The sequence below is a fragment of the Ambystoma mexicanum genome, chromosome 5q, assembly GCF_040938575.1.
Source record: "Ambystoma mexicanum isolate Mex_15411 chromosome 5q, UKY_AmexF1_1, whole genome shotgun sequence".
In the NCBI taxonomy this organism is placed as follows: domain Eukaryota; kingdom Metazoa; phylum Chordata; class Amphibia; order Caudata; family Ambystomatidae; genus Ambystoma; species Ambystoma mexicanum.
In genome coordinates, this window is record NC_090933.1 from 366,019,590 (window position 1) to 366,031,041 (window position 11,452).

Here is an 11,452-nt window from a genome sequence, read left to right on the forward strand (position 1 = left end):
AATGCTTGAAGCGGCTCCAGCCGAATTGGGGGAGGTGAGGCAGAGCAGCCCGGGCCTCTGCCTTTCGTCTGGCAGGCTTCAATGGGGAGGGAGGGGAAATGGCCTTGGATATGCCCACAATGGTATTATCTTTGTGTGTTGCAGATTATATAGAAAAGGCATAAACATTCATATAATGTACAATACTCCTTGAGTTTTTTAAAAGCTTACATTTCTACATTGTTAGTGCCTTTACATGGCCATTTCAAATGAGTTACCTATACCAATGTTGCTATTGATAACTATACGTTAAGTATTTAACAACCACGACATTTTGTTACACTCTATGCATACACGATAAGCGAGGTAGTATTAAGGTTGGTGGAGCGCGCAGGAATAACTGGCCAATAAGACTGATGGCAGTGACACATGGTGAGCTTGAACATTCGAATACATTCTATGCGTTTTCTTACACAATTTACATGAGCTCCCAATGCTATTGCACTTGTTTTCCGTTGCACTCTAGCAGCATTAGTTCAGTTATGGCATAGGGCCTTGGAGTACATTCTTCTCGGAGAAACATATAACATAAAACCGGGACACTTCTACCATTTGCGCATAGCTAAGGAATATGGGTATTTCGATCAGGATGCCACATGAACACACATTCTGCCATCTTTATGGAGTTTACATATTTTATCAAAAGGTCATGGAGAAAAGAGTTTTATTACAGGCAGTTTGCATATTGGTATTTAGGGTCTCTACTTTTGTCGGGGGACCATTTTACAGTTCTTTTCCACCCCAGCCCTGCTGGCCGGGTCATACTGTGGACAGTGATACACTGCGGAAGGTGAATGTTACAGTGTTTGCTTCTAGCACTAGCTCATGTCCGTCTGTTCGTGGGAGCGGGCTCTCAGCGGATCTGCCAGGGAGCTGCGGCCACAGGGACAAGTGAGAACTCTCCAAGGGTGGGGGCCGTGCTGCGGCGCACAGGGGCTCAGGTCATTCTGGTTTCACAAAATGGTTTCCAGGGCCTAGTTTAATACAGCACGTTTGGTCAATGTGTCAGCCAGTGGTTCACCCGCCACCTTGGCCCTGGTGGCAGGGGGGACCCCTGACGAGCCATTGGCTCCACAAGGGGGGGGGGACTGCAGGGGAGGGGAGGTCTCTTGGACCAATCCTCCCATACAAGGGATCCGTGGCCATAGCTCCCCATAATGAAGAGAGACTTAAAGATAGTGCTTCAGATATTATAGTCGTAAGAGGTGAAAAGGGAGATAGGCCATCCAGTATACCACCATCCCTTTTTCCACGTCAAAAGTAGTGTTCCTGTAGTGGTTTTAGACATTCCAGCAGACATTGTCCTCTGAATACTGTATCCTCTCCCTGGCCAACCTCGCATGAACTAGAGAGACCTGACTAGGTTCTGGACCTGCGCCTGTACGCCTCCGGGCCATTTTGGATTCGCATAACAAATAAATAAATAAATAACTAAACAGGTGCCTGGATGAGACCTTAGAGGGCGGAGAAACTTGTAGTTCATCTAGATTAGCAGACGAGTTGGAGCGGTACGGCAGAATGCGGAGTCCTGCGAGGCACCGCAACCTCGGGATGATCCATATGCTGCAAACCAATGGAGGTACCTGGAACAGGGGGATGAGGAGGGCTACGAGAGCAACACAAGAGTGGTGACAAAGCAGGTGGGAGGCATATCAAGCCCAAAAGAATATCACACACATTGCAGCACTAGAGGTGGTATAAACAGGATTTGGTGACTGGGAACGGTGAAAGCACCGCTGAAAACAATGTAGATACTTGGCAGGCCAGTAAGCCAAATATTAGGTGAACACAGGAAACAACTAACTAGTGGCTGCGGGTGAGAGTGATACCAACCAAGCTGAGGAAAGGGAATAATAAATAAACGGGCATAATCTAGACACCACGCCTGTAAAGAGAGAAAGACCCTTACTCGTCCTCGCCCCAGTGATTCTGGGAAATACAATTGGCAGTACTTGGCAGGAGAGTAAACCAAGTCTGCCAGAGATGGGAAAATGCTATTTAAGCAATTGCTCACTATAATCTAAGAAGTGGAAAGACCAGGGGAAGAGGATTGTCCCCATTGGCATTATTGGACCCGGCTTCCCCCAGGAGTAAGCAGACCAACAAATAACAAAACCTTACTTTGAACTGTGTGGAACTTTATTTTGGAGCACAAGTAATTCATTTGAAACTTATATTTTGGAAACGACAAGGCTGCAGGTAACCATCCGAGAGACATTTTCCCCTTTTACAGTTTGTTGAGTTTAATTCGTGAGGGTCAGATTAGGTTTTGGACAAAGGACGGACAGTTATTTTGTACATTTTGACACTGACTTTAGTTAGTTTTGTTGAGTCAGGGAAACCCCTCATAGTGTTAGGGCTACTGAGGTATTTCCCCAATTTCCCCTTTTCTGTTACTTTCAATAAAAGTATACAAAACAAAAAACACTCCTGTGTCTGTCATTTATGTCTGACCCCTCACAGTATCCAGATTGTTTGTGGCCGAGGAAATACCACTAAACGGGGCCGATTGCTCAACTCACATTGCATTATGCAAAATAAGGGGACAATTCCAGGGAAGTTCGGACTCCATAAAATGGGTAACAAAAGCAGATTCCCTTTTTGAAGATAATGATATCAAATAAAAGAGAATGATAAACAAAGTGATGAAATATAAATTGTCAGTGCTACAAAGAGGAGAAGCAACAGTAAGTGACCACCCATTGCTGAAATGTACTGACATCAAGGCAAAGAGATAAAATTTTGTTGGGACAGACCCCAATTACACATAGCAGGAGAGGTGTTCACATCCCGAGGTTGGGTATAAGGGATCATGGGATGTAGAGCAGAGGCGCTTATAGGATTTTCGTGGGATCCTATAAAGATTGCTAATGAAAAATGCATAGAAGAATGAAAGCAAAATTCCAGACTGTTGACATGGGTGGAAGATGAGTGCACATAACTAGGATAAAAACCCATCACTGTGTTTTAGAAACAATGGCACAGTGCAGATAGGGGAACATGTTGGATGCAAACGCATTATGGAGTTGCAAGGAACAGCAGTAGTAATGCACCACTATTGGGCATGTGGTTCACAGGCCTATATGCAGCTTCTGCCAAATTGAGTGGCATCTGTTCACTAGCAGTGTTACATGCACCGGCACTGGTGGTGCCTCAAAGTGATGTGGTGCAAATGTGGACTACCCTATAGTAAAATTGATGAGAAAGAGAAAAGATCAAAACACACAAAAAGAAACAATTATTTCTTAAAGAACAGTGTAGAGTCCATGGATGAGACCCTACCCGAATACAGGCTGTTTAGCAAAGCATCAATGTTCTATTCATTGCTTCTTGTCCCTGGTCTGCAAATGGGAGCAAATACCAAGTGGTTGCAGAGATCCAGATGGGAGTTACTGCAAGCCATAAATGCCACAAATAAGGGACTAAATGCAATTAAGGAGGAGCTGAGAGCAATCAGAAAGCTGAGTCTCCAAAACAGGTTTGTTCTCGCTGCCTGGGAGGAGCTCAAAAATTGGCTAAAGCTGCTGCACATTTACACCTGCACACAATGAGCAGAATGGGAGCTTGGCGGAAGCAATAATATCCTCGCAAAATGGGCACACAAAAATGATCCAAGAAACTATTGCGACTGAAGATGAGGACTGGTTCACGGCTTTGTTCTCATGCGTGCTTACCTGGCTAGGTAATGCATTCAAAATACTAATAGCAGTCCTGATATTGGTACTAACAGGTCTCTGTGTCTTGCAAACAGTTTTAACAGAGTGTAGGAGAGCTGGGAAGAAGGTTACAGAGCAGCACATGATGACAGTAATATTGGGTAAAGATAACGTGGTGCACATACACATCCAAACAGATTAACCACATGAAATGAATATCATTGAAAGATCAATAGGGTCCCCAGGCACTATTTTTGTGCCCCCACTTGACCCTGAAAACTATACAGAGCATTGGGTCGATTATGGCGGAGACAGGGAGTGCTACTTCATGAAATGTGGCCAGAAGAGTACATAGAAAAAGGAGGGAGTTTGAAGGGCCGCTGTCAAATATGGATACCTAAATATGAATATGCAAGGATGCAGCAAAATATACCTGTGGTCAATAAATTGACCAGAGGGGGGAGTGTTGTAATGGGGATGAGAGTTTCACCGGTATTGGACATGCCCCCAATGGCCCCACCTGTTCCCAATCATGAACCAAATTATACTTTGAGAAAGGTTCAGTAAGCCGTTAGCAAAACACTAAGGCCCATGTAGTTGAATGGGTGCATATTTTGCACATAAAAATAGGTGATCCCAGGTTTCCATGCAGTATATAAACCCATTCATTAATTCAATCATAAATGCCACTTGCCATATCCGTGCAAGGTGAATCGCATTTATGAGTTCCTATTGAATCTGCAGTTCCATGTGATGTTGCAGCTAAAAAGTAGTCGGGCAATCAACTTTTTTTTTTCTGACCCCCGAAGCTCTTTTCCCAAATATTCTAGGCAGGGTATAATTATATATTATTACCTTCAATCCTAGAATATTTGGGGAAAGTGTTTGATTGTCTGGCGGGTGCATTTATAGGGAAATGTTGCCGGTGGCGGCCATTTTCACAGCAACTTTATCACTGGATACGGAATCCACCTGGTTCTTGCAGGTACAAAAACCAATACAGGTTTCCTTGCGAAATCAAGCATCACGGTCCACATAATAATTCTGTGGAGCACGAGATGCTGGCATATTTCTACACGAAGCATAAGTGAGAGGCAGATGCGGTCTTTATGCTCCACCTCCCAGCTCCTTGTAGGATATACTTCCAACTCGCCCACTCTGTATGCCATGAAAATGAACGTGAGCTAATTTCCTGAATGCTAATTTCATTATTGATTGCATTTGCAATCAACTTTTTTTAAATTCATTGTTTTCAATATCTGACTCCAGGCACTCAGTTAACAAAAGATGATTGTAAATGAAGTCAATATTGCAAAGTATTATGGCACTTAGGAGTTGGAGGAGTCAATGTGATGCTTTATATAAAACCCTGATATGATTAATTAACTCAGTGGTACTCAATAGATCAACCGTTGAAGATAAATGGTTAGGTCAGCCTTGGTGGTATTTGCATGTGTGACTTACCGGTTTCAAAAGTATCTCTTAATTGAGAGTTTCACTTTTTGAGCTCACTTAACAGTCCACGATGCATTTGTGAATTAACCCAGGATGTGTTGGTAGAAAGACCCAGGAATATGTTCATGAATCATCCTCGAATGCCTTTATGAATGCCAGGGGATCTGCTACTGAACTACAACATCAGGACATAAACATTACAGTCTTGGTTGAACCTAGTGGCCTGTTGGATCTGCTTAGTGATTATCTTACTGTCCGTCCAAGAATTACCAAAGGATCTGTACAGCAATTATCCCAAGAATCTGTGACTCTTCAAATAATACATGTTTGAATTTCTTCAGTACCTGCTGATCAATTACTCTAGAACCTAGGTCTGCAACCTTTGACTCGCCAGATGTTTTGGACTACAACTCCCATCAGCCTTAGCCATTCTATTCAGTGGTGAGGGATCATAGGAGTTATCTTCCAAAATATCTGGAGGGCTGGAAGTTGCAGGGCTGTGCTCGAGAATCTTCTCGGAAGACCAAGCACTGCCCAAGACCTACACCAGGATCTGCTAACGTCAATCTCCCTTGCTCTAAATTTTCACTACCTTATCATCCAACCCAGTCTAGCATCACTTACATGTAGAGGGTGGTAAGGGCATGTCCCGGAAGTTCATCCTGTGGCTTCTACTTTGTTTCCCATTAAAACAGGAAGCACAAGGTGTTCACAGAACCCCACATTCCAAAACTAGCTGCTGATATGATCCTCAGGACATCAAAGACAAGGGGGAGGCAATACAATGAGCTGATTATCTGCCATGCTATTTCTGCTTCCTCACCTTCAAATAATGTTGTCACAGATTTAGTCATTCAGAGAGGCTATCACAATAGTGAGAATAGTTTCAGCCAGCCTTCATGTCACAATCATGAGTCTCCCCCACCCTTTTCTTACAAAGTTGTTGGTTAAGATTCCTTTGTGGCTTTGGCAAAGGTAGCATGGCCACTGTAAGTGCTCAGTAATGCACATCTATTTTTTCAGAAAATGTGATCTAGGTATATATGATTTTCACGTATTCTATGTGTTAAAAGTGCATGCATCCAACCTATGACGATGTATTTCCAGCTGGTTATCAATTTATAAACTGCTTTGAATCACCTGTCGCGTGGATGGATATAAGACGGTGACTAGATACAACTGGTAATGGTTTAACCCTAGAAGTTTTGCTGGGAATTTTACAACCATGGTCTGGACCAAGGTAGGGGGGTTACTAGTGGTCTAGGTATGTCTTTTCTGAAATGAGCAAAACTCCCTAATTCCCAACTCTTAATTCTGGATCTCCATCTAATCCTGGAAGGGTTCTGGTGGGAGGTAATCGCAAATACATTCTCTCCCAGCTTTCTTTTGGCAGGAGCTGAAGAGTCTGCCTGGGTCCATGTCCTAAGGCTCTCCCTGGTGGCACAGGGGTCCATTGGTTTCTCTACAGGATTCCGATGGGACAGAGTTGCTCATCAAGAAAGTAGTTCAACTGCTCTAATGGGGGGGGGAGGGGTCGTCATGCTCCTGAAAGAGGCACACATCCACCACATTCCTTCTCTACAATAGCTTTTGCCCGGGTCTCTCCTCCATGTTGCTTGGGGTCTCCTGAGTCTAATAAAAGAAATGTGTCTTGCTTCGGAAGATGTGTCGCAAAGAAAAGTCTCCCTAGGTCTCTTCCTGGCATTACTCAAAGTGTCTGGTGTCAAATAAAAGAATGTCTTCTTGCTTCCGAAGATGCTTCCCAAAGAAAAGTTCCTCAGGGTCTCTCCTGGGTGTCACTCAGTCTCTTGTATACCACCCTGCCTGTGTGGGTGGGAACCGTACGTGTTCCAGGATGATATTCTGTCCGGTACCACAGATTTGGTATCACACTTTAGGTGGAACCAGCACTCTCATTGGATCTCCCAGAGGTGAAGGGTTTTGCAGTTGCTGGGTTGGGTGCTAGAGTGGTTCCCTTTCCCCAGCCATGTTCAGCCAAGCACGTTTCACCTTCCTCCTCATCAAATTGCTGCTCACTCGTACCTGGGGCATTGCCTCCATCCTTAGTGCTGTCCCTTGGACGATCTGTGGGCTAACCTTCTCGCCATTCCACCACAAGCTCGTTCCTCCTCCTGCTTGCCCAATACAATTTGTCTCTTTCAGGGTCTTACTGATCCCGTACCTCCAGGGGATCCTCTGACACCTTCCTGGTTTCAATCCTCAATTCTTCCTCAAACTTCTCTCATTGTCATCGATTCTCCCCTCATTCATTCTTGATATCTCTTCCTCCTGGTTACTCATCTTCACTGTCCTCTCCTTATCTTCATCTCGGCTATTCCCATTCCTCATCCACCATGAGTTCTGTTAGCTGTTGCTGCACCTCCACCATCCTCTTCACTTCCAGGTCTTTCCACACTGCCTCCTTCTCCTTTCCTTCTCTTTGTCCCCCTCCATATCCTGCACGTTAAGCACTTTCCCACCTCCTCCTACCTCTTCACTTTTCTCTTCCCCTTCTGTAACTGCACCTTCCACTCTCTCCTATTTGCCACTCGGCTACTCCAAGCACTCACACCTGCCTTCACCCTCCATTTGTTTATATAGGGTTCCAAACTCTTCACCTTGGCTGGTCCCTTTACTATGTTTTGCGGGTGTAACTTGTGATGACTGCAAGCCAACATTGGTAGGGGTGTTTATGCTGCCATTCTTCCCACAGACCAAGTCTTAAATAGACTGGTCCGCCATCTTGGATTCTTTCTCCCCGTGCATGTGGCTGACAGGGACCTTTGGCTGGGCTGGGACTGGCACTGTGGTCTGATTGTATGCTTCAGCGTTGACAGAAATCCTCTTTGGTGATATTGCTTTCTTCCTCCTCTCTGATTAATGTCTGCTTCGCTGTGGAGGAGCTTACTCATTAACCCATTAAGAGAACGTTTTAAAGGGGCAGTCACAGAAGAAGTGTCAGTTTGAAGATCCCTTGCCTAAGGCCCCTGATGCTGTGAGGCGCTGGGGGAGGGGGCAACAAAGGGATCCTCCTCCAATTGCTCCTGGATCCCACATCACGTAGCGTGTGTTGGGCCCACCCAAACAAAGTTGCCGTCACTCGCATCCTATGGGCCAAGCAGGGGACTTTGTTCCACACCTTATCCTTGTTGTCTCGTTCAGGTTCAAATCCAAGTGCATTCTGGAAAGGCCTGCAGGTGTTTTTCCCTGTGTTTATCATTATCCTACTCCTTGTTCTCGCAGGCTTTTGCTCTAACTTTTTAGTTTTTTTCACATGAAATAGCAGCTTTTCTCTGGCGATTACTGTACACCAATGACTTGTGTGTTTAAAGGCTTTTTTTGTGTTCTTGCCCCGTTTGTTTTATCGTAACCATTGATTACTTTTTTGTATTTCTTAAAGCTAAGTATTTTGTAAATCTTTTTTTCAAAACCACAAATATGCAAATAAATAACACATTTTTAGACAAATGGAAAGTCCCCAATGGAATCTTTGCCTAATAATCCCTGTCGTCAGTCGCATTATTTCAGTTGTGTTTTTTAATAATTTTTTCCGAACCTCTTGAAGTCAGTGCCACTTGTTAATTGCTCTTTTTTTTGTCACCGTGGGTTTCCGACCTCCATCCATAGCTGTGCCTAACATTTGGAACATTAAGCCCGCACCCGAGAGGTATGTGATAAAATGACTATATTGAAAAATTGAAAAGTCACGCGCGTAGGCGGTGAAATCCTCAATCCCCGGCTCTAAATGAAAACTGATAAATCAGACCTATTGAAGGCTCTGTCCGCATTGTTCACAATCTCAAGGGCGCTCATTTTGAACGATTTTCTCACTATAAATAGCAAAGGCTGTTGATGAAATCCTTGAAATTAATTTGCTGTCTTCTTTTTATAATGACACATTCTTTTTTTCATCTCGCAGCAGCTGAGAAGAGATTGATATGTTGTGTGTGTGCTGGCCTTGCTCCTGATTATCATCGTTGTGTTGCTTTTGTTTTGCAGAGGTTCTGACCGAATATGTCAAGCCAGATGCTGAGTGCTTGGAGCTGTTTGCGCGCAACCTGCAGACCGGTTGGACCTGCTGGGGGAATGAGGTTCTCAAATTCCAGCACATCGATTATTTTCATTCTCTGGAGGATGGAAGCTGACCATGATCTTTTAAAGAACGTATTTTTTTAAAGCCCTGTAATGTGTTTTCTTTATCACCAAAAGAGCACTTACAAAGCAGTGTAAATATAAGTGGACATGTCCAATTGAAATCCACCCAGCAACCAGCTTTCCCATTGCTTTGTGGAAGGGTTATTGTCATCTGCACATTGTGTTCCCTGAATGGAATCCGGCCTCTAGGACATTGCATTTTTTGTTTTTAAAAAAGTTGCAAGTATTTTTGGACTTTTTATAATAGCTTGCATCTAATGAAAAAACATTATTGGCCATTTAAATCTCGCACTAATAAGGCTTGTAATACGGCATACTCCCTTACACAGTGCATTAAAGTCTGTCATACAAGTGAAGGAAAATGTGGAGTAGAGGATTATCTATGCATAAAATGTTTACGCATGCATTTTATGCATGGATTGTGTTCTTCTCCAAACCCCATTGCCTCCAAGCCCATTGGCTTTCTGAGCAGTCTAAAAGTTGCATTTACACTCAAATGCACAGTAATTTGCTCTGTGTACTAAGAACGACAATGTGTTGATGTTTGCACCTATGTTTTCCCTAATGTGATAGTTGGCGGATTAGTGGGGATTCCTCTGCGCTCGGCCTTGTCGCGCAGGCATTGAATGCACACCCAGAAAGGATCCATCAGCAAGTTCTTGTATTATAAATGGGACATCTCAGATTTGATTGAGATCACAACAGTGTTTATAAGGATAATGCTGGTTTACCAAAGTGCTATTATCTGCGAGTTGCTCTTATCAGGGGAACATTCGGGCTAAAAAGCAGCCAACAGTAACTTCTGGCACCCAGCTTTCTGGAGACCTGCTGATATAAGGTTTACTGGGAGCAGAATGATGAGCACGTCGACGCAGTGTCCATGCTCGCTGATCGGGTGTCGTTCGTTCCGGTTACTGTAGACCTCGAAGACCGGGTTGTGGGAGGAGTTTAGTTTTTATGCTTTGATAATCCACTTTAAATCCGTTACCCCCCTTGTTTGCTAGATACCATTATGGTAATAATCCCAACACCTGTTTGAAAACTCCTAGTCCAGCAGGACATTTTAAGTGTGCTTGACTCCACTGATAATGACCTGCGTAAGGAAAGTCAGCCAGGTGTCTGACTTTAGTTCTTTGAAAATCTTGTTTTTAAATTCGTGTTTTCATACAAATCTGTAACATTGGTACAATTTATAGTACACTTAAAATGATTCCGCATTTCCCAGCGGCTCTACTCGAAATTCAAGTAAAATGCCTCATAATCTTTTCTGGTCCATTATTTCAGAGCTTCTAGACTTCGGTTTAGGGAAAGCTGCCAAAATATAGAACTGCACATATTTTGCTATTAGTGAAGCTTAATTGCCTGATTTGAGTCAGTGACATTGAGAAGCTTTTGTGGTATGTGAACACACCACGGATTACACTTTTTAACTCATTTTAATAAGAACCTTTTATTTCTGTAGCATTCCTAATTAAAGAGGTAAGATTACGTTTTAAATTTTAATTTAGCTGGCATTTTGTCTAATATTTTTTTTCATAATAATGGAAATTAAACGAGACATTACTTATTGCACAAATTGCCCATGGTTGCTGGTACTTGCAGCGGACATGGGTTCCCGGGATGTTCAGGGGCGATGAGGGGGGACGTCGATGTTTTAAATATAGTCAGATTAGGTCAAGGAAAAGGCAGCTTGTTTCAATAGTCTGATAATGACCTTGTCACTTTCAGTCTTTTGTAAATCAGGGAGCGTAGAGGCATGTAGATATGAATGGGCTCTTTTCTATTATTCTGTTTTAGTTTTTCTAGGCTTCAGGAAATCAGTCAGTACGTTTCAGGGTTTATTACCTTTGTCTTAGAATTTTTTTGTAGACATTTTCATGACGCATACTCTCATCCCAGAGTGACTTTGAAAAGGAGAAGAGCAAGGAGATTGACCAAGCACACAGGCATATCCGTACTGTCCATGATGTCTGCCATGCTTCAAGTGGAGTCAGGGTGCTGTTGCTACGATTCTACCGTAGGCACTTCTTGGCTATTGTGAGATAGATACAATTCCTTATTGGGGGGTGAACGACAGAGTGCACTGAAGAGCCCACGATGATGATGGGTGATGAGGGCTAGCAAGACGACAAAATGGTTGAAGCTGA

The 11,452-nt window shown here is 43.5% G+C and overlaps 1 protein-coding gene across 1 annotated transcript in view; it reads left to right on the forward strand.

Annotated features, from left to right (window-relative positions):
• Window positions 1-10,568, forward strand: part of METTL4 (methyltransferase 4, N6-adenosine) — a 331,121-nt gene extending 320,553 nt beyond the window's left edge. The window contains exon 8 of the mRNA XM_069620861.1: window positions 9,150-10,568. Within this exon, the coding sequence (XP_069476962.1) occupies window positions 9,150-9,295 (146 nt within the window). The 3' untranslated portion in view covers window positions 9,296-10,568. The remainder of the gene's footprint in view (window positions 1-9,149) is intronic.
• The last annotated feature ends 884 nt before the right edge of the window (window positions 10,569-11,452 follow it).